This window comes from Coregonus clupeaformis, chromosome 21, assembly GCF_020615455.1.
Source record: "Coregonus clupeaformis isolate EN_2021a chromosome 21, ASM2061545v1, whole genome shotgun sequence".
In the NCBI taxonomy this organism is placed as follows: domain Eukaryota; kingdom Metazoa; phylum Chordata; class Actinopteri; order Salmoniformes; family Salmonidae; genus Coregonus; species Coregonus clupeaformis.
Genome location: NC_059212.1, coordinates 49,813,009 through 49,837,160, shown reverse-complemented (window position 1 = coordinate 49,837,160; position 24,152 = coordinate 49,813,009). Strand labels below are relative to the sequence as shown.

At 45.5% G+C, this 24,152-nt stretch overlaps 1 protein-coding gene across 2 annotated transcripts; it reads left to right on the top strand.

Annotated features, from left to right (window-relative positions):
* On the top strand, window positions 1-23,648 carry LOC121535405 (protein kinase C iota type-like). Of its 2 annotated transcripts, XM_041842443.2 has the most exons (16): window positions 1-348; window positions 12,372-12,493; window positions 13,481-13,570; window positions 14,343-14,393; window positions 14,519-14,604; window positions 14,767-14,901; window positions 15,092-15,155; window positions 15,454-15,509; window positions 15,629-15,805; window positions 16,409-16,593; window positions 17,220-17,355; window positions 17,682-17,895; window positions 19,756-19,835; window positions 20,075-20,164; window positions 21,611-21,726; window positions 21,892-23,648. In XM_041842443.2, exons 1-16 carry the CDS (start codon window positions 266-268, stop codon window positions 21,977-21,979), a joined length of 1,773 nt encoding a protein of 590 aa, XP_041698377.1. In that variant the 5' UTR covers window positions 1-265; the 3' UTR covers window positions 21,980-23,648. The 2 variants fall into 2 exon arrangements, with proteins under 2 accessions (XP_041698377.1, XP_041698378.1); XM_041842444.2 differs by lacking the exon at window positions 14,343-14,393.
* Window positions 23,649-24,152: the final 504 nt, after the last annotated feature.

Genomic DNA, 24,152 nt, shown 5'->3' with positions numbered 1-24,152 from the left:
TACATTCCGCTAATGGATTCGTCCGTCGTGAGGCCTTTACAGTAGTAGGGAGTGTTAGGCGGATTCCTGAAGTTTTATATTACTTTATGTCTGGATTTTGTAAAATTAAGAAAGCGCCAATTGTTGGTTTCCAATGATAGTCAGCTAGCTAATTGTTTTATCTATCGATACAAGTACAGAAGAGGGTTTAGGGCGTGGTACACGGCTAAATTAGCCGCAGAAGGAAGGCATCTTTGGCGAGGGGAGCGTCAGAATCTGAGAGTTTATGATGCCGACGTTGCGGGACAGCATCATGTCTCACCCCGGCGAGAACCCTCACCAAGTCCGGGTAAAAGCCTACTACAAAGGGTAAGTACACAGTTAGGATTCGCTATTTGTTTTGGGATTAAACAAATCGTTATTTGACTCGCTAGGAACTTGGGCTAGGCTTTATTAGCCAGCTAGTTAGCTAGGTAGAGATAAACTTGACAGGCTAATGTTAGCCAGTTAGCATGCAAGTTCTTTATCTCAAATCTATTTTAAGCAAGTGAAACTTCTCCCATTGTTTAATGGCTTAATGGCTACAGGTTCTGAGACATGACTAAACTAACGTTACATTGAACGTACTTAGAGGCTAGCTAACTGGTGTTGGTGATGAAGCAAGCTAACGTTAGCTGGATGTTTGATACTCGCCAGCTACTGAAGCTGGCGTGTTCTCACAGCTAGACTGACATCATGTTAATAATGCTTGATGTTAACCACATTTTTTTACAGCATCTTTTGAAGTTTTACATTATTTTGAAGCAATCCCAGCCATTGATACCTTTTTTTATTTACAGTGATTAATCGTTTTATTTGCAATAGATTAGAGAGCCTATTTTCAGATGTCGCTGTTTGTGGTTCAATTATAGCTAGTGAATGGTCATCGGTAATTATATTCTGAGATGGAAATCACTTGTCACACACAGGTGTTGCCTAACACTCCTTGTGTGATGCCGAGTCTGTGATTGTGGTTTTGCCCAGAGAGAGACTGGCCAAACGTGTATTACCAGTAACTTCTGCCAGACCTGTTGTATTTGCCACTAACTCTACATACCCGCCCGCCCAGCCAGTACTGTATCGTCCCTGGGTAATTAAACAATATGTTTCTGGAATGAAGCATTTCATTGATTGGTCAAGTGCAGGGACATGCCACTCATTATTAAGGCAACCAGGCTATATAAGCATTGGCTGTTCTATACATTTTAGAATGAACAGCGGTAAAGCCAATAATATTTTATTCTAGAGAAAAGCTTGTCTCTGTTAGCCTGGATCCAAGTGGAATTATAATGTTTCACTTCATGGTGAAACAGAACAATTCAGTTTGGATCCAGGCTAGGCCTACATGTGTTGGCACTCATCGGAATGTCATTTCTGATTCTAACCATCAATTCTGTTCCTATATATCTGCTGTACTTCCTTTTATCAGTCATATACTGTTTCCATGGCTCTGCCCTTACCTGTATAAATCAATGTGGGAAAAAAAGATATGCTTTCATACTGTCCTATAATAATGGCCAGTTTGACATAAATACACAGGGCCAATGACCACCAAACCAGAGGCAGGATTCCTGAGGAAGGCAGGTTGAATGTTTGACAGAAAACTAGGGTGAGAGAGAGATTATTTTCCTCTCTTGGTAAGCAAGCAGGGCCTGTCTTTAATAGCAGCACTCTGTCTGCATCAGTGCACAACACAAAGGCCTGATCTGTGTCCCAAATGGCACCCATTCCCTATAAAGTGCACTACTTTTGACCAGGGCTCATAGGGCTCTGGTCAAAAGTAGTGCACTATATATGGACTAGGATGCCAAATGGACTCACCCCTGGCTTTGTAAAGAGGAAGGCAAGTGTATCTGACTGTGTTGTCATCATGTTCTTATATTCAATGAAAGCCCCCCCCCCCCCCCTTCCCACCATCTTACAGTTATCATAATAGCCTGATAACCAATGGCTTTCAGCGCTATTCAACATCAACCACTGTACCCTTTATGCCAGGGCTATTCAACAACAACCACTGTACCCTTTATGCCAGGGCTATTCATCAATATTCTTACGGGGGCCAGATTTGGTCCTCTGTAGCTCAGCTGGTAGAGCATGGCGCTTGTAACGCCAGGGTAGTGGGTTCGATCCCCGGGACCACCCATACACAAAAATGTATGCACGCATGACTGTAAGTCGCTTTGGATAAAAGCGTCTGCTAAATGGCATATTATTATTATTATTATTATTATTATTATTATTATTTGAAAAATGTTATTTACAGGGGAGCCGGGAGAGGGGGGGAGAGAAGAGGGGGGGCGGGGAGAGACACCGTTGCCCTAGAGCACCCTAGAGCACACAAAAACGATACATACCTCGGCCTAAACATCAGCGCCACAGGTAACCTCCACAAAGCTGTGAACGATCTGAGAGACAAGGCAAGAAGGGCCTTCTATGCCATCAGAAGGAACATAAAATTTGACATACCAATTAGGATCTGGCTAAAAATACTTGAATCAGTTATAGAACCCATTGCCCTTTATGGTTCTGAGGTCTGGGGTCCGCTCACCAACCAAGAATTCACAAAATGGGACAAACACCAAATTGAGACTCTGCATGCAGAATTCTGCAAAAACATCCTCCGTGTACTACGTAAAACACCAAATAATGCATGCAGAGCAGAATTAGGCCAATACCCACTAATTATCAAAATCCAGAAAAGAGCTGTTAAATTCTATAACCACTTAAAAGGAAGCGATTCCCAAACCTTCCATAACAAAGCCATCACCTACAGAGAGATGAACTTGGAGAAGAGTCCCCTAAGTAAGCTTGTCCTGGGGCTCTGTTCACAAACACAAACAGACCCCACACAGCCCCAGGACAACAACAACAACAACACAACTAGATCCAACCAAATCATGAGAAAACAAAAAGAGAATTACTTGACACATTGGAAAGAACAAACAAAAAAACAGAGCAAACTAGAATGCTATTTGGCCCTAAACAGAGAGTACACAGTGGCAGAATACCTGACCACTGTGACTGACCCAAACTTAAGGAAAGCTTTGACTATGTACAGACTCAGTGAGCATAGCCTTGCTATTGAGAAAGGCCGCCGTAGGCAGACCTGGCTCTCAAGAGAAGACAGGCTATGTGCACACTGCCACAAAATGAGGTGGAAACTGAGCTGCACTTCCTAACCTCCTGCCAAATGTATGACCATATTAGAGACACATATTTCCCTCAGATTACAGCGATCCACAAAGAATTTGAAAACAAACCCAATTTTGATAAACTCCCTTATCTACTGGGTGAAAAACCACAGTGTGCCATCACAGCTGCAATATTTGTGACCTGTTGCCACAAGAAAAGGGCAACCAGTGTAAATACAACCCATATTTATGTTTATTTATTTTCCCATTTGTACTATAACTATTTGCACATTGTTACAACACTGTATATATATATACATAATATGACATTTGAAATGTCTTTATTCTTTTGAAACTTCTGAGTGTAATGTTTACTGTTAATATTTATTGTTTATTTCACTTTTGTTTACTATCTACTTCACTTGCTTTGGCAATGTTAACACACGTTTCCCATGCCAATAAAGCCCTTAAATTGAAATTGAAATTGAATTGAGGGGGGTGGGGGGAGAGAGAGAGAGGAGGGGGAGGGGAGAGAGAGGGGGAGGGGGAGAGAGAGAGGGGGAGGGGGGAGAGAGACAGGGGGAGGGGGGGGAGAGAGGAGGGGGAGGGAGGGAGAGAGAGAGGGGGGGGAGGGAGAGAGAGGGGTAAATATTGTAATACTGTTATCGCGTCAACCCTAGAATCAAGAGAGAAGGAAAGAGAGAATATGAAGGAGGAAGCTAGAGAGAATGTGAGAGAGAAAAAGAGAGGGGGGGGAATGGAATGTAGGGGACACCAGCCGATTCTCTGTCTGCCAAGAGCCTCTGTCATTCTACGCCTGGAATGATGAGCTCACCTATAGTAGGCTATGCACTTCTTCAAAGTAATGTAGTCATACACTAGCACATCCAACTGAGCCCACAAAATGGAAGTAGTAGAAATACCTGCACACACACTGTTGTACGCTGCCATATTCTTTACTGCCACACCTTACATAGCACAGCATCATACAGTGTTGAAGTATTTCTAGTACTTTCAGCTTCCGTATGACCTTACTCAGACTGCCGTGATCATTTGAGGGGAAAGAGGCGCAGTGATTTAAAAATATATATTATTTAGGATGAAAGCATACAAATGTTGACCTTTTCCATACGGACTGACGTGATCATGTGAAAGCACTAGACTGGTGTATAGACCCTGTGGAAGGAGGATGGGTCCTAGACTGGTGTATAGGCCCTGTGGAAGGAGGATGGGTCCTAGACTGGTGTATAGACCCTGTGGAAGGAGGATGGGTCCTAGACTGGTGTATAGGCCCTGTGGAAGGAGGATGGGTCCTAGACTGGTGTATAGGCCCTGTGGAAGGAGGATGGGTCCTAGACTGGTCTATAGGCCCTGTGGAAGGAGGATGGGTCCTAGACTGGTGTATAGGCCCTGTGGAAGGAGGATGGGTCCTAGACTGGTGTATAGGCCCTGTGGAAGGAGGATGTGTCCTAGACTGGTCTATAGGCCCTGTGGAAGGAGGATGTGTCCTAGACTGGTCTATAGGCCCTGTGGAAGGAGGATGGGTCCTAGACTGGTGTATAGGCCCTGTGGAAGGAGGATGGGTCCTAGTCTGGTGTATAGGCCCTGTGGAAGGAGGATGTGTCCTAGACTGGTCTATAGGCCCTGTGGAAGGAGGATGTGTCCTAGACTGGTCTATAGGCCCTGTGGAAGGAGGATGGGTCCTAGACTGGTGTATAGGCCCTGTGGAAGGAGGATGGGTCCCAGTCTGGTCTATAGGCCCTGTGGAAGGAGGATGGGTCCTAGACTGGTGTATAGGCCCTGTGGAAGGAGGATGGGTCCTAGACTGGTGTATAGGCCCTGTGGAAGGAGGATGGGTCCTAGACTGGTGTATAGGCCCTGTGGAAGGAGGATGGGTCCTAGACTGGTGTATAGGCCCTGTGGAAGGAGGATGGGTCCTAGACTGGTGTATAGGCCCTGTGGAAGGAGGATTGGTCCTAGACTGGTGTATAGGCCCTGTGGAAGGAGGATGGGTCCTAGACTGGTGTATAGGCCCTGTGGAAGGAGGATGGGTCCTAGACTGGTGTATAGGCCCTGTGGAAGGAGGATGGGTCCCAGTCTGGTCTATAGGCCCTGTGGAAGGAGGATGGGTCCTGTTCTGTGCAGGTGGATGTCGGTCTGTCCTGATGAGCTTGACATTGTCAGTGTGGGTGGTGTCTCTGGGAGAGCTGCAGTTTTACTGTCCCCCTGTAAAGAGACCCAGCGGGATGGGGTCTGGGACTGGGGCTGGAGACAGGTTTGTTTAATGATGGTAGTAAAGAGAGTGAGAGGGCTGGTGCTGTCCTCAGGGGTCAGATTGGCTGTGATGACCTTTACTCCTCTCTTAATTCAACTCAAAGGGCTTTATTGGGAAACGTATGTTTACATTGCCCAAGCAATTTTTAAAATAATCAAAAAAAACAAAGTGAAATAAACAATCAAAAATGAACAGTAAATGTTACACTCACAAAAGTTTGAAAGGAATAGAGACATTTCAAATGTTATATTATGTATATATACAGTGTTGCAATGATGTGCAGATAGTTAAAGTACAAAAGGGAAAATAAATCAACATAATTATGGGTTGTATTTACAGTGGTGTTTGTTCTTCACTGGTTGCCCTTTTCTTGTGGGAACAGGTCTCTCTCTCCCTCAAAATTAAAGTGGAAAACCACACTACAGGCTGATCCAACTTTGATGTAATGTCCTTAAAACAAGTCAAAATGAGGCTCAGTAGTGTGTGTGGCCTCCACGTGCCTGTATGACCTCCCTACAACGCCTGGGCATGCTCCTGATGAGGTGGCGGATGGTCTCCTGAGGGATCTCCTCCCAGACCTGGACTAAAGCATCCGCCAACTCCTGGACAGTCTGTGGTGCAACGTGGCGTTGGTGGATGGAGCAAGACATGATGTGCTCAATTGGATTCAGGTCTGGGGAACGGGCGGGCCAGTCCATAGCATCAATGCCTTCCTCTTGCAGGAACTGCTGACACACTCCAGCCACATGAGGTCTAGCATTGTCTTGCATTAGGAGGAACCCAGGGCCAACCGCACCAGCATATGGTCTCACAAGGGGTCTGAGGATCTCATCTCGGTACCTAATGGCAGTCAGGCTACCTCTGGCGAGCACATGGAGGGCTGTGCGGCCCCCCAAAGAAATGCCACCCCCACACCATGACTGACCCACCGCCAAACCGGTCATGCTGGAGGATGTTGCAGGCAGCAGAACATTCTCCACGGCGTCTCCAGACTCTGTCACGTCTGTCACATGTGTTCAGTGTGAACCTGCTTTCATCTGTGAAGAGCACAGGGCGCCAGTGGCGAATTTGCCAATCTTGGTGTTCTCTGGCAAATGCCAAACGTCCTGCACGGTGTTGGGCTGTAAGCACAACCCCCACCTGTGGACGTCGGGCCCTCATACCACCCTCATGGAGTCTGTTTCTGACCGTTTGAGCAGACACATGCACATTTGTGGCCTGCTGGAGGTAATTTTGCAGGGCTCTGGCAGTGCTCCTCCTGCTCCTCCTTGCACAAAGGCGGAGGTAGCAGTCCTGCTGCTGGGTTGTTGCCCTCCTACGGCCTCCTCCACGTCTCCTGATGTACTGGCCTGTCTCCTGGTAGCGCCTCCATGCTCTGACAGACACAGCAAACCTTCTTGCCACAGCTCACATTGATGTGCCATCCTGGATGAGCTGCACTACCTGAGCCACTTGTGTGGGTTGTAGACTCTGTCTCATGCTACCACTAGAGTGAAAGCACCGCCAGCATTCAAAAGTGACCAAAACATCAGCCAGGAAGCATAGGAACTGAGAAGTGGTCTGTGGTCACCACCTGCAAAACCAGTCCTTTATTGGGGGTGTCTTGCTAATTGCCTATAATTTCCACCTGTTGTCTATTCCATTTGCACAACAGCATGTGAAATTTATTGTCAATCAGTGTTGCTTCCTAAGTGGACAGTTTGATTTCACAGAAGAGTGATTGACTTGGAGTTACATTGTGTTGTTTAAGTGTTCCCTTTATTTTTTTGAGCAGTGTATGTGTGTGTATATGTATGTGTGTATATACAGTGAGGGAAAAAAGTATTTGATCCCCTGCTGATTTTGTACATTTGCCCACTGACAAAGAAATGATCAGTCTATAATTTTAATGGTAGGTTTATTTGAACAGTGAGAGACAGAATAACAACAAAAAAATCCAGAAAAACGCATGTCAAAAATGTTATAAATTGATTTGCATTTTAATGAGGGAAATAAGTATTTGACCCCCTTTCAATCAGAAAGATTTCTGGCTCCCAGGTGTCTTTTATACAGGTAACGAGCTGAGATTAGGGAGTGCTCCTAATCTCAGCTTGTTACCTGTATAAATGACACCTGTGCACAGAAGCAATCACTCAATCAATCAGATTCCAAACTCTCCACAATGGCCAAGACCAAAGAGCTCTCCAAGGATGTCAGGGACAAGATTGTAGACCTACACAAGGCTGGAATGGGCTACAAGACCATCGCCAAGCAGCTTGGTGAGAAGGTGACCAGTTGGTGCGATTATTCGCAAATGGAAGAAACACAAAAGAACTGTCAATCTCCCTCGGCCTGGGGCTCCATGCAAGATCTCACCTTGTGGAGTTGCAATGATCATGAGAACGGTGAGGAATCAGCCCAGAACTACACGGGAGGATCTTGTCAATGATCTCAAGGCAGCTGGGACCATAGTCACCAAGAAAACAATTGGTAACACACTACGTCGTGAAGGACTGAAATCCCGCAGCGCCCGCAAGGTCCCCCTGCTCAAGAAAGCACATAAACATGCCCGTCTGACGTTTGCCAATGAACATCTGAATGATTCAGAGGACAACTGGGTGGAAGTGTTGTGGTCAGATGAGACCAAAATGGAGCTCTTTGGCATCAACTCAACTCGCCGTGTTTGGAGGAGGAGGAATGCTGCCTATGACCCCAAGAACACCAACCCCACTGTCAAACATGGAGGTGGAAACATGCTTTGGGGGTGTTTTTCTGCTAAGGGGACAGGACAACTTCACGGCATCAAAGGAACAATGGACGGGGCCATGTACCGTCAAATCTTGGGTGAGAACCTCCTTCCCTCAGCCAGGGCATTGAAAATGGGTCGTGGATGGGTATTCCAGCATGACAATGACCCAAAACACACGGCCAAGGCAACAAAGGAGTGGCTCAAGAAGAAGCACATTTAGGTCCTGGAGTGGCCTAGCCAGTCTCCAGACCTTAATCCCATAGAAAATCTGTGGAGGGAGCTGAAGGTTCGAGTTGCCAAACGTCAGCCTCGAAACCAAGTACTAAGTAATGTTTTGCAGGGGGGTCAAATACTTATTTCCCTCATTAAAATGCAAATCAATTTATAACATTTTTGACATGCGTTTTTCTGGATCTTTTTGTTGTTATTCTGTCTCTCACTGTTCAAATAAACCTACCATTAAAATTATAGACTGATCATTTCTTTGTCAGTGGGCAAAGGTACAAAATCTGCAGGGGATCAAATACTTTTTTCCCTCACTAATATATATATATATATATATATATATATATATATACATACATGCATACATACAGTGGAGAGAACAAGTATTTGATACACTGCCGATTTTGCAGGTTTTCCTACTTACAAAGCATGTAGAGGTCTATAATTTTTATCATAGGTACACTTCAACTGTGAGAGACGGAATCTAAAACAAAAATCCAGAAAATCACATTGTATGATTTTTAAGTAATTAATTTGCATTTTATTGCATGACATAAGTATTTGATACATCAGAAAAGCAGAACTTAATATTTGGTACAGAAACCTTTGTTTGCAATTACAGAGATCATACGTTTCCTGTAGGTCTTGACCAGGTTTGCACACACTGCAGCAGGCATTTTGGCCCACTCCTCCATACAGACCTTCTCCATATCCTTCAGGTTTCGGGGCTGTTGCTGGGCAATACGGACTCTCAGATCCCTCCAAAGATGTTCTATTGGGTTCAGGTCTGGAGACTGGCTAGGCCACTCCAGGACCTTGAGATGCTTCTTACGGAGCCACTCCTTAGTTGCCCTGGCTGTGTGTTTCGGGTCGTTGTCATGCTGGAAGACCCAGCCACGACCCATCTTCAATGCTCTTACTGAGGGAAGGAGGTTGTTGGCCAAGATCTCGTGATACATGGCCCCATCCATCCTCCCCTCAATACGGTGCAGTCGCCCTGTCCCCTTTGCAGAAAAGCATCCCCAAAGAATGATGTTTCCACCTCCATGCTTCACGGTTGGGATGGTATTCTTGGGGTTTTACTCATCCTTCTTCCTCCAAACACGGCGTGTGGAGTTTAGACCAAAAAGCTATATTTTTGTCTCATCAGACCACATGACCTTCTCCCATTCCTCCTCTGGATCATCCAGATGGTCATTGGCAAACTTCAGACGGGCCTGGACATGCGCTGGCTTGAGCAGGGGGACCTTGCGTGCACTGCAGGATTTTAATCCATGACTGCGTAGTGTGTTACTAATGGTTTTCTTTGAGACTGTGGTCCCAGCTCTCTTCAGGTCATTGACCAGGTACTGCCGTGTAGTTCTGGGCTGATCCCTCACCTTCTTCATGATCATTGATGCCCCACGAGGTGAGATCTTACATGGAGTCCCAGACCGAGGGTGATTGACCGTCATCTTGAACTTCTTCCATTTTCTAATAATTGCGCCAACAGTTGTTGCCTTCTCACCAAGCTGCTTGCCTATTGTCCTGTAGCCCATCCCAGCCTTGTGCAGGTCTACAATTTTATCCCTGATGTCCTTACACAGCTCTCTGGTCTTGGCCATTGTGGAGAGGTTGGAGTATGTTTGATTGAGTGTGTGGACAGGTGTCTTTTATACAGGTAACAAGTTCAAACAGGTGCAGTTAATACAGGTAATGAGTGGAGAACAGGAGGGCTTCTTAAAGAAAAACTAACAGGTCTGTGAGAGCCGGAATTCTTACTGGTTGGTAGGTGATCAAATACTTATGTCATGCAATAAAATGCAAATTAATTACTTAAAAATCATACAATGTGATTTTCTGGATTTTTAAGTGTACCTATGATAAAAATTACAGACCTCTACATGCTTTGTAAGTAGGAAAACCTGCAAAATCGGCAGTGTATCAAATACTTGTTCTCCCCACTGTATGTGTGTATGTATGTGTGTATATATATATATATATATATATATATATATATATATATATATATATATATATATATATATATAGATAGATAGGTGTGTATGTATATACAGTGGGGGAAAAGTATTTAGTCAGCCACCAATTGTGCAAGTTCTCCCACTTAAAAAGATGAGAGGCCTGTAATTTTCATCATAGGTACACGTCAACTATGACAGACAAAATGAGATAAAAAATCCAGAAAATCACATTGTAGGATTTTTAATAAATGTATTTGCAAATTATGGTGGAAAATAAGTATTTGGTCAATAACAAAAGTTTCTCAATACTTTGTTATATACCCTTTGTTGGCAATGACACAGGTCAAACGTTTTCTGTAAGTCTTCACAAGGTTTTCACACACTGTTGCTGGTATTTCGGCCCATTCCTCCATGCAGATCTCCTCTAGAGCAGTGATGTTTTGGGGCTGTCGCTGGGCAACACGGACTTTCAACTCCCTCCAAAGATTTTCTATGGGGTTGAGATCTGGAGACTGGCTAGGCCACTCCAGGACCTTGAAATGCTTCTTACGAAGCCACTCCTTCAGTTGCCCGGCGCTGTGTTTGGGATCATTGTCATGCTGAAAGACCCAGCCACGTTTCATCTTCAATGCCCTTGCTGATGGAAGGAGGTTTTCACTCAAAATCTCACGATACATGGCCCCATTCATTCTTTCCTTTACACGGATCAGTCGTCCTGGTCCCTTTGCAGAAAAACAGCCCCAAAGCATGATGTTTCCACCCCCATGCTTCACAGTAAGTATGGTGTTCTTTGGATGCAACTCACCATTCCTCGTCCTCCAAACACGACAAGTTGAGTTTTTACCAAAAAGTTATATTTTGGTTTCATCTGACCATATGCCATTCTCCCAATCCTCTTCTGGATCATCCAAATGCACTCTAGCAAACTTCAGACGGGCCTGGACATGTACTGGCTTAAGCAGGGGGATACGTCTGGCACTGCAGGATTTGAGTCCCTGGCGGCGTAGTGTGTTACTGATGGTAGGCTTTGTTACTTTGGTCCCAGCTCTCTGCAGGTCATTCACTAGGTCCCCCCGTGTGGTTCTGGGATTTTTGCTCACCGTTCTTGTGATCATTTTGACCCCACGGGGTGAGATCTTGCGTGGAGCCCCAGATCGAGGGAGATTATCAGTGGTCTTGTATGTCTTCCATTTCCTAATAATTGCTCCCACAGTTGATTTCTTCAAACCAAGCTGCTTACGTATTGCAGATTCAGTCTTCCCAGCCTGGTGCAGGTCTACAATTTTGTTTCTGGTGTCCTTTGACAGCTCTTTGGTCTTGGCCATAGTGGAGTTTGGAGTGTGACTGTTTGAGGTTGTGGACAGGTGTCTTTTATACTGATAACAAGTTCAAACAGGTGCCATTAATACAGGTAGCGAGTGGAGGACAGAGGAGCCTCTTAAAGAAGAAGTTACAGGTCTGTGAGAGCCAGAAATCTTGCTTGTTTGTAGGTGACCAAATACTTATTTTCCACCATAATTTGCAAATAAATTCATTAAAAATCCTACAATGTGATTTTCAGGATTTTTTTTCTCAATTTGTCTGTCATAGTTGACGTGTACCTATGATGAAAATTACAGGCCTCTCTCATCTTCTTAAGTGGGAGAACTTGCACAATTGGTGGCTGACCAGTTGACCATCCCTGATCTAGACTACTAGAGTTAGGTGTGGGACTAGAGGACATTCACTGCAATAGCAAGCCACTACAGCTACAAAAACAGGATTTCACCATCTCACATTCATATCTCTCTTTTATATCTTTCTGTTTTTTCCTGGTCAGGTCATGTGACCCTACGCATAACTGTAACTAGCCCGTATTTACAAAGGATCTTAGGGTAGTAGTGTTGTTGATCTTGGATCAGTTTAGCGTTTTAGATCAAATTATATGGACAGAGGGTACCTGATCTCAGATCAGCGCTCCTACTTTGTGAATACGGGGCCACTTTGAGTACGGTAAGTAAGGGTGTGTGTTAATGTATCCTGTCCCCTCTCAGGGACATCATGATCACACACTTTGAGCCGTCCATCTCCTACGAGGGGCTGTACGGGGAGGTCAAAGACATGTGCTGCATGGACAACGACCAGCTCTTCACCATGAAGTGGATCGATGAAGAAGGTTTGTTTACCATAGTTCTCCTATATATCCACCTCCATCCGTTCGTCCATTCATAAATTCATTAATGCATCTTTCTCATCCTTTACAGATGTCTACAGTCTTTTATGGGCAGATCTCAAATGACACTCAGTGTTGCCAACTTAGCGACTTTGTCGCTATACTTAGCGAGTTTTCAGACCCCTCTAGCAACACATTTTCAAAAAAGCGACTAGCAACAAATCTAGCGACTTTTTCTGGTGTTATTGGAGACTATTGGAGACTCTGACGTGAAAGCACGTATCGTTCTTACTCTTCTCAACGAGCAGCGGGTGCTGCCATGGGCCCCACCCCCGTCCCAAAGCACTCACAGCCGGCCCAGTCCTTGCGCAGCAGTCCCTCCCAGCTGCAGTCAGAGCATGAGATGGTCATGAGCTGGTCATGTCCCCCCACAGTATCTGACCAGCTGGTCATGCCCCCCCCCACAGTATCTGACCAGCTGGTCATGTCCCCCCACAGTATCTGACCAGCTGGTCATGTCCCCCCACAGTATCTGACCAGCTGGTCATGCCCCCCCCCACAGTATCTGACCAGCTGGTCATGTCCCCCCACAGTATCTGACCAGCTGGTCATGCCCCCCACAGTATCTGACCAGCTGGTCATGCCCCCCACAGTATCTGACCAGCTGGTCATGCCCCCCCCACAGTGTCTGACTAGCTGGTCATGTCCCCCACAGTATCTGACCAGCTGGTCATGCCCCCCCCACAGTATCTGACCAGCTGGTCATGCCCCCCCCACAGTGTCTGACTAGCTGGTCATGTCCCCCACAGTATCTGACCAGCTGGTCATGCCCCCCACAGTATCTGACCAGCTGGTCATGCCCCCCCACAGTGTCTGACTAGCTGGTCATGTCCCCCCACAGTATCTGACCAGCTGGTCATGCCCCCCGTATCTGACCAGAGTGGTGTGATTTGAGACCCAGCCATGACCCATCTCTCTCTGTCCTCACAGGTGACCCGTGTACAGTATCGTCTCAGCTGGAGCTGGTGGAAGCCCTGAGGCTCTACGAACTCAACAAAGACTCTGAACTCATCATCCACGGTAACATGACCTTCTACATCTGACAACATAATAAATACATAATCTTTCCATTAAAAAAAAAACATTTTAGTCATTTAGCAGACGCTCCTATCCAGAGCGATTTACGGGAGCAATTACGGTTAAGTGCCTTGCTCAGCTGGTCAGATACTGTGGGGGGGACATGACCAGCTGGACAGATTTGTCACCTAGTCGGCTCTGGGATTTGAACCAGGTACGTTTCGGTTACTGGCCCATCGTGCTTAACCACTAGGCTACCTGCCGCCCCAGTTCTATAAACTGTATTGATACCCCAAGGGGAAATATTTGCTGGGCTGACAGTGCAGACAACATCCAACAACAGAATAAATGCATTGAGCTTTCATAACCTAATTCAATGTATTTATTTAATTGAACAGCAGACACCATTATAAGTCACTCTCTGTCTGCTACACTGATCCTCTCCTTCTGCTAACTAGACAAACATCAGACAGCCTCACAATCACCAGGAACTAGACAGGTGTTTACAGAGTAGTCTGTGTGTCAGTGCATGTGAGATTGGTTGTCTTTTATCAACACTGGAGAGGAAGGAAGGTCACAGGTTAAGAGCAAGAGGAGGAGGAGACCAGAGGTGGGAGAGGAGAGGAGGGGAGGTGGAGGATAGGGGGAAGGGCACAGAGGGGTGCCAAGTCTGCTAGATAATGAGAACATCCACTCTACCCCACCTCTGGCACACACACACGTGTGATGTAGGAATTGTTCATCGCAACCGTGGTTTTCCCTTTTCTTCTTCTAGTGTTTCCATGTATCCCAGAGAAGCCTGGCATGCCCTGTCCAGGAGAGGACAGTACGTCTACATCTCTACTTGTCCCTCTTCTATCCAAATCATTGTTTTCTGAAGATTGGAGTATCTCTCTCTCGGACACACACACACACTTGTTCCAGTAACCCCTGTGTTGTTCTGTTCCTCAGGGTCTATTTATCGTCGTGGGGCGAGGCGTTGGAGGAAGCTCTACTACTCCGGTGGTCATGCCTTCCAGGCTAAACGCTTCAACAGGGTGAGAAATCCTCTCTGTTTCTCTCCTCTCCCTCTTTCACTCCATCTCGCTCTTCTATCCCAATCAGTGACTTAGCTGTTTTAATGATAAGTTGATATTTTGAAGGTGGGTGTGGTTGTCTAACTTTTTTTGTCTGTTGTCTCCCCTCTGTACTCATCGTAGAGAGCTCACTGCGCCATCTGTACGGACCGTATCTGGGGTCTGGGGCGGCAGGGCTACAAATGCATCAACTGCAAACTGCTGGTCCACAAGAAGTGCCACAAACTGGTCAGCGTTGAGTGTGGGAGACAGATCCAGGTGAGATGCAGAGAGCCTCTTCTGTGGGCCCTGAGTTTTACCTTGGTTCAGTCAGAGCCTCTTCTTAAACTGTGGGCCCTGAGTTTTACCTCGGACTCATAAAGGACTGACTGGAAATACTTTGTGCCTCAGTATTGCTCAATGATTCCTCTTTATCTCTATCTCTCTATTTCCATCTCTCTCTCTCTAGGAGCCCATCATGGGGCCTGATAGGGGATCCTCCATCACTCCATTAGACCACTCTGAACAGCCAGGTAACACACACACACTGCTTTTTTTAAGGACTTAGAAAACTAGCCTTGGTGAGAAAAAATAGATAAACAATAAATTAATAGTTTCTTTAGACCATGTGTCTCTAGACCTCAGTCACTAAGCTGCAGGAAGTGAGCTTTAAGTCCAGTCAGGTGCTCTACTGGTGGCTGGCTGAATGAGAAGGCTTAACATTCCCACTAGGAACTATCTTATATTACGCTCTAGTGTCTAGGGGGAGAAGTGAACCTCCTCCCTCTGTCTCTCTCTCTCTCTCTCTCTGTCTTTCTCTCTCTCTCTCAGGTCCTCAGAACAGAGAGTCCAGTGAGAGTCTGAACTACGATGGAGAAGAGAAAGAGGTCAGAAGTGTTTGTTGCCAAATGTCTGTCTGTCTGACGTCTGTTTCTGTCTGTCTCATGTCTGTTTATCTGTCTGCCTCTCATGTCTAACTCTGTCTGTCTGTCTGTCTGTCCTGTAGGCGCGCTGCAGCAGAGACCCAGGGAAGTCAGCGTCCAGTCTGGGTCTGGTGGACTTTGATCTGCTGAGCGTGATCGGCCGGGGCAGCTATGCTAAGGTCCTGCTGGTCCGACTCAAGAAGACTGAGAGGATCTACGCCATGAAGGTGGTTAAGAAGGAGCTGGTCAACGACGACGAGGTACTATAAAAACACACACACACTGATACCCGTAAGCACACACTTACATACACACATGATTGACACTTTGAGAGGTGCTACCTGACCGATCATCTGTGCCATTCCTCCTCTCTCTGTCTTCTCTCTGTCTCCTCTCTGTCTCCCCTCTCTGTCTCCCCTCTCTGTCTCCCCTCTCTGTCTCCCCTCTCTGTCTCCCCTCTCTGTCTCCTCTGTCTTCTCTGTTCAGACCTATTATTATTGTCAGTCAATAGAGGTCTGTCACTATTCACTGTGTTCATACATTGTCACTCTCCTCACATCATTAGGTCATCCACTCACTGTGCTCAGATTGCCAGAAATCACAAAATCACTCTTATTCTGCAGCCCTCATCAGATGGGAGCAGTCTATCAACACCATTCACTGTGTGTTCAGCCATTCTCACTCCTAACATCCACTGTCTCATTTTGCATCCTGTCTGTCTCTGCCTGTCAGTCGTCTCTGTTTGCCTGTCTTCCTGTCTGCCCGTCTGTCGGCGGCTGGTCATTTCTACTAAGAACTTTTTTAGTCGTGTTTAAGACTTGATTTCCAAATAGTGTGTGTGTGTGTTATTCCCTGTGTTGTAGGACATCGACTGGGTCCAGACAGAGAAGCACGTGTTTGAGCAGGCGTCCAACCACCCCTTCCTAGTGGGGCTACACTCCTGTTTCCAGACGGAGAGCAGACTGTTCTTTATCATAGAATATGTGAACGGAGGAGACCTGATGTTCCACATGCAGAGACAGAGGAAAATACCAGAGGAACACGCCAGGTGAGAACAGTGATGTCATGGCTACACCTGGCTTAAAATAATGTATATTCCCCGGGCTGTTTCAATCTCACCCGAGGAGGTCCGGAGTACTGCTGCATTTCTGTTCTACCTGATAATGAATTGCATCCAGCTGGTGTCCCCGGGATAAATCAGTCCCTGATTTAGAGGGAAGCAAATTATTCTATTAAAGCAGTGGAACTGGCTTCGAGGTCCAGATTTGAATTTGAGGCGTATATGATGTCCGTTGATCTGAAACACCCAGGACGGCACATCTGTGTTCTCCCACAGTAGGCTCACGTTGCCAGACATAAAATTCACGTGTCTTCGAACCTAGAACCTTTGGGGCAGGCCAACAGCTCTAGCACACCTGGGGCGTATTCATTATGCCAATTCTGTTGCAAAACGTTTCTTAAATGGACGCAAACGTGGAGGGATCCTACCTGAATTTGTCCAATGCCAATAGAAAGTCGTTTTTTTTTTTTTGTTGCAAAGTGTTCCGTTTTGCAGCTGCATGGACTAATGATTACACTTCTGATTCTACTAACCAAGGGCTTGGTGATTATCTCTGTAGCTCTAAGATGGTGGTGAGTCTGACTAGTTCTTCACCATCTCTCTGTGTGTGTCAGGTTTTACTCGGCCGAGATCAGCTTGGCGTTGAACTACCTCCATGAGAGAGGCATCATCTACAGAGACCTCAAACTGGACAACGTGCTGCTGGAGTCTGAAGGGCACATCAAACTCACTGACTACGGCATGTGCAAGGTGGGTGTCCGTTGGTGTCCGTTGGTGTCCGTTGGTGTCTGTCTGTCTGTACTGTGTCTTATCTTTTTGTGTGCTGGCGTGTGTATGCGGTTGTCCCTGTACATCTAAGCTTGTGTGTGTGTGTGTGTGTGTGTGTGTGTTACATTTTAGTAATTTAGCAGAGAATGTTATCTAGAGCGACTAACAGTAGTGAGTGCATACATTTTCGTACTGGTCCACTGTGGGAATGGAACCCACGACCCTGGCGTTGCAAGCATCATGCTCTACCAACTGAGACGAACGGGACCTGGACGTTGTGAGATGGGTGTCCTTCCTGTGCTCTGTAGGAGGGCTTGAGACCAGGAGACACCACCAGTACGTTCTGTGGGACCCCCAACTACATCGCCCCTGAGATACTGAGAGGAGAGGACTATGGCTTCAGCGTGGACTGGTGGGCTCTGGGGGTGCTGATGTTTGAGATGATGGCTGGACGGTCGCCCTTCGACATCGTAGGAAGCTCCGACAACCCAGACCAGAACACAGAAGACTTCCTCTTCCAAGGTAACGCTGTTAGGACAGGGTCAAAGTTAATGTTATGGAAAGTAGTCATATCGTTACTCTGTGTTGGCCGATCCTCAAGAAAAAGTACATGGTACTCTGATAAGTCAGCAAAAAATGAAATCTGTGCAACTAGGCTTGGGCGATATACTGTATATGCAGTATTCCGGGGTATTTGGAAATAGCCATGGGATGGTTTTTCAATATGGTTGAAACTATTTCTTTGAAGTTTTTCAACATATTTTAATATTTGTAGCTACTTATTAAGTAAATACCTGCAGTCAGCTTGTGCAATACATTAGGAGATGAAGCAGATCGCGTTCTTCATTTCACCACATTATTTTACATTATGAAGTTTACCGTAGTTCCCCAGAACAGTTGACCCAGTCACTTGTGTTTGTAAATATCACAACGGGAGAAAGCAGGATCAGGTGAGTCCAGCTGTGTATTGACAGGGGTCGCGTTTTATATTGAAAGTCAACAGTGTTTTTTTGCTTCAATAGAGTGATAAGGGACGTGCAACGATAGTTTTCCTTCACAGAAAATACATTAGTGCAACACATTCGGCAGAAGATAGCTTCATTTTCATCAGATGACAACAGAAGTGCAAGGTATTTTTTGCAAAACACGATGCATGGCCATCATATTTCTGATGTTTATCATTGACCAAATGTAGCCAGCTACATTTCCTAATGTTTTGCTTAAAGTTTATCTTGCATTTTACTGGAGAAAAGAAGGCTGGCTACACTGAGAAAAGTACCGCAGAAAAGTAGCCCCACCTCAGTCAGATAGCTGTCTGCCTATAGAATACCCGTTCGTCAATTGTCATCTGAGTGGAGACGTGCAACTGAAGCACAAAATTAGTTTGATGCCGAACAGAAATTACAATAAGAAGCATTTTAGGTCTGCGTTTACAAAACGCAGCAAGATATAAATTTTTCCCCTGCGTGAAAAACGAAAAATTCTGTTTTAACGTGACCCCTAAGTTTAACTTGCTAGTTATCGAAGTTAGTGGCTGAATTAATAAAGTGACGGGGCAATCATATTGTGTTAGCTGTCTGCGGTTTGAGAAGTCAAAGCCCTTTGGATGAGTTATCTGTACAGCTGCCAATGCAGCTTGATTTCCTAGAAATGGTTTATCCTCTCCATTCTCGGCCTGTCGGCTCCTCCCCGATCTTCTCTGAGCAGAGCAGGCAGGCCTGTTGCCCAAGCGACTCCAGACTCCACACAGACACACTGTGTACACGGTACTGTTCTTCCTTCAGACAAGCATGCGTCAAAACTTTGTTCATTTGCAATGTCTTTCGTTCACATTTGCTTGTAAATGTCCAAACTCACCTAAAATGACATTCGGTAGCTCCTACCTATACATGTATAGCTTCATGAGCTGGACTGCCTGTCTTTGCAATTCGTTTATTTTAATTTGCGCTCGTTAGCATATTTAGCTAGCAGCCTCCTTTTGAAATTCGCTATTACTTGTGCTAATTTTGTTAGCATTCTGGTAATAGACGCCCAATGTGCTTTCTTGGCGTTCTTTGGCGCCCCCTTGTGTACTAAACCGGTAATACCTTAAATCCCGGGACGAGAGAAGGACTATGAAAATCTGGATACTGCCCAACCCTACTGTTGTGCACCTCTAGTCAAAAGTCTGATGTTGTTGTGGCCTGGCTGGTGTAGCGGTAATGCTGCATTGTCTGGCACACACGTCTACAGTGTCAGCATATAGTTTTCAATAAGGTATTTTTCACAACCTCTCTCTTCATATCCCAACTGTCACTGTTGTGAAAACACTCTAAAATCTAAAGATACCTTTCTTTATGAGAAAGAAAAAAAAAAAGTGAATCTTCTCTCTCCTCTCTGTAGTAATATTGGAAAAACCGATCAGGATTCCTCGGTCGTTGTCAGTCAAAGCTGCCAGCGTCCTCAAGGGCTTCCTCAACAAGGTAATTACCACACACACACACACACACACACACACACACACACACACACACACACACACACACACAGGCAGGCAGATCAATCCTAACAAGGTCATGTCACACTTCCCTCTGACCATGATGTAATTAACCTTTACTCTCCTTCCCTCCCTCCCTCCTTCCCTCCCTCCCTCCCTCCCTCCCTCCCTCCCTCCCTCTCTTCTATCTCTCCCCTCCCTCCCTCTCTTCTGTCTTTCTCCCAGGAACCTAAGGAGCGGCTAGGCTGTCACCCCCAGACGGGCTTCGCTGACATCATGGGTCATCCCTTCTTCAGAAACGTAGACTGGGACCTTGTGAGTCATCGTGTCTTCTATCTTTCTCTTCAATGGAACTCTCTGTCTGTCTTTAATCTGTTCTATCAGTGTTTTCTGGTGTTTAGGTATGCCAAAGCACCATGGCCCAACACATACAGAGACAGTGAATCATTGCTTTCATTCAAACAAAGCAGCAGAATTCTCACCAACGAAATGAACTCCCAACACTGTGAATGACGGACAGTGAGACAAATCAACTCCCATACTGTTTCCACGTAGTTGAGGGTCATCACCTTAGACTGGCCCAGACAGGCTTCTTCCCCGCCAGGGAACAAGACAGGCCAATTAGATGTATCGGTTCTCTAAGGGCAGGTTTCTCAGACTCCCATTAAAGCTTATTCCTGGACTAAGTGGTTATGTCACAGTGGTTCTGTTGTAGTTTGAGGGTCACCACCAGAGAATAAGCAGCAACATGACTAACCAGATGTTATTTTCCCGTTGCCTGGCAATTTGGTTGCAGCAATCTAAAAACAACAGACACCAGGGTTGGGGTCTATTCCATTTCAATTCAGTCAATTCAGATTTTCAATATTCTGGAAAAATACAATAGGAATTTCAGTTTACTTCCTGAATTGAAAAGGAATTGAGTCTAACCATGGTAATGGGCCATACACACTCCCAGGGTAGTCTCTCCCACCCCACCTGCTAGCCAAACAAACAGACCAGCCTCCAGACATGCCTCCAGTCCATCCAGTCCCAGACCAGCTCAGGAGCAGCCTGACCTCTTTTCTCTGTTTGGTCTGGACTGTTGCTGTCCTGTCTACTGACTGGCTGGCTGGCTGGCTGGCTGGCTGGCTGGCTGGCTGGCTGGCTGACTGGCTGGCTGGCTGGCTGGCTGGCTGGCTGGCTCTCTGTCTGGAGGGATCGAGTTACACTGCTGAGCTGCCTCCCCCTCCACTCAGTCTCACCTCATAAACAACAGGTGGCAGCCTGGCCATGCAGTATTATCGTCTACCTGCAGGGGGGGGCAGTACTGGGTCAACACACTGCAGGCTGTCTGTCTGGGTTGTGAGTTTACAGTGAAGTTTCCACTGAGCCAAAGCACAGTCACTGTTATCGTTTCAGAGAGAAAGAGGGAGATTGGCTTTTGGTTAAATTATTGTTTGTTAGACATGGTTTATCTTCTCTGGTTTGAAATGGTTCTGAACTATTTCCAGGAGAGTTCTGTAGTAGTGTTTTTCTTGACATAGTTAAATTGACTGTTTCATACACTGACCTCCATTTAAAGTATTTTGTAAATAAGGCTTGTTGGTTGAAACATGGTGCTTGGAGTACAAGGTTGGCTGTAAGTAGCTTTGGATAAAAGCATATGGTAAATAACTTCATATACATTATTTTAAACAAGAGTCTCAAGCTGTATGTGTGGATGTCTCTTTGATTGTGTGTGTGTCTGACCTCTGACCTCATTGCCTTGTGTTGTTTCAGATGGAGCAAAAGCAGGTGGCTCCTCCGTTCAAACCCAACATCTCAGGAGAGTTTGGACTGGACAGCTTCGACACCCAGTTCACCAACGAGCCCATCCAGCTCACGCCTGATGACGAGTGAGTGTCCTAATGGCTGTCTGGTCAGACTGTCGCTGTCTTTCATCATGGATCATTTATATCCCAGTTTTATGATGGAGGTTACTAGACCTGTGATTTGCTTACTGATCAGTAACGTCATAGGACCCCGTTAACCGCTGTTCCTTTCCTGTGTGTGTGTTCCAGTGATGTGGTGAAGAAGATCGACCAGTCGGAGTTCGAAGGGTTTGAGTACATCAACCCTCTCCTGATGTCAGCCGAGGAGTGTGTGTGAACTTGGTGTGTGTGTGTGTGAGCGGACGAAGCACGCCGCCGCCGTTAACTCTGCATTGTTACCAGACAACTCAGCGATGACATCATCAAAGAGCGTCCTGCTGTTGGATAGAGAGAGAGAGAGAGAGAGAGAGCTGCCGGGGCTCTCAGACAAGCGACGCTAACTTGCCAAACCAATCTCACATAGTGTGTGGACGCGTCCCAAATGGCTCCCTACGTGTGGTGCACTAGGGAATGGGGTGCCATTTTGGACGAAAGCCACTCGTGTCATTTTTTTTTTAACAACTATTCCTTTAAACCTACGTTCTCGCTGTAATTATTTTTGTGTCATGTATCAAATCCGCACTGATTTCCTTGTTGGTCATCAGAGCACCTGCTCTCAGTAGCCAATGATGCTTGGAGGTGGTTGGTTACCTAGGTTACTGGACACAAAGGGACAGGGAAAGAGGGATACAGACGGTCCACAGAGAACAAACTACCCTTCCTCTCTTCTTCCCAGCTTGGTGGTGTTTGATGCATATTTTATTTGTACATAATAAGAATCATCTATGTTTAGCCAAGGACTTTTAACCCCAAGCCAGTTCACCAGAGGACATAGTTGAAAACTGTTTAATGATCTGTGTTCGGACGGAAGAACAACAAGACATTATGGACACAACCAAACTGTGAATGGAAGAGTTTACTGTGTGGAGAGGATTAGGACGGGTGGGCTGGAGCGCTAGCTGATTCTAGGGATGTGTCCCAAATGGCGCCCTATCTAGTGCACTACTTTAGGTCATAGCCCTATGGGCCCTGGTCAAAAGTAGTGCACTATGTAGGGAATAGGATGCCATTTGGGACAGAGGCTAGTAGTTTATGCAATCTGTCGTTCACAAAGAACCAAAACAATATTTTCTAAACGAGAAAGAAAAGAGAAGACGTTAAAGATGTCTTGTCGTTTACAGCGGTACAGTATACATAGTATGAAAATGTGGTGTCCAAATATTAGCCAGAATAATTATAGGAATAATTCTTCCTCTTTTCATTTGTAAAATACAATGCGTTACTGAAACTCTTTGTTATATTTACGTTTCACAGTATAAAAAAATAAATAATAACATCTATAGTTTTCTCTAATCCATGTCTGTATCAGTCTGAATATGATGATATAACAAAGGATGGAGTCGGACCATCAATATTTCCTGGACCACTTCTGACAATAGATGAAGCTCTTGAAAGAGATTTTCATCAAATCTAATAAACACTATCAAAGTATTTAACAGCTAAAATTATATTCCAAGTTCCGAATAGAGAAGTTTAAAAAATAAATAAAAAAATCTCTATAAAGTGCACTACTTTTGACCAGAGCTCGATGGGCTCTGGTCAAAAGAACTGCACTAAATGGGGAAAAGGGTGCCATTTGGGATGCAACCAAAGTGTTTTATAGTGGTGGTGATTGGAGGAGCAAACACTTCAGAATATTTATCATGTTACTTTATATTGCAAAGATTTTTTTTTTTTTACTGTGCTGTAACTCTAATGATTGATCACTACATTGATTGGAAATATTGTTATTGTGTGAAACCTGATGATGAAGATGATGATGTGTGATTTCATCCAGAGGAGCCTACTGAACTCTTTAACAGGATGTAAAAACACAGATTTCACTAAATAAACGTTTTATTTCCCTGCCTGTCTCTCTGCCTGTCTCACTGTTTCTGTCTGTTTGTCTCTGGGTATCGCAGTTCGTCTGCCTGTCTCTCTGCCTGTCTCAGTCTGTTTGTCTCAGTCTGTTTCTCTGGCTGTCGCTGTTCGTCTGTCTGTATGTGTCTATGTCTGTCTGGCTGGCTCGCTGTGTCTGTCTGTTTGTCATGTCCGTCTCTGTCCATCTGTCTCTGTCTGCCTGACTAGGTGTCTGTCTCTGTCTATCCATCTGTCCCTTTGTCTGTCAGTCTGTCTGTTTCGATACCTGTTTTATATTTCAATGAACCTGAGAGGTCGGTCACAAGGCAGTTTCATTAGGCTTGATAAACACTAAGATATAGTTCTAGTTTGTCTTCTTCCATTGGAACTGTTCATCCACTGTCGCTGCAGCAGCAGCTTGTCTCCTGTAGTCATGTGATGTGACGTTACCGGCCATTTGGCTCCCTTGGGTAAAAAGCTCACTGCCACGAGAGTTGTCCTCTCCTCTGCCC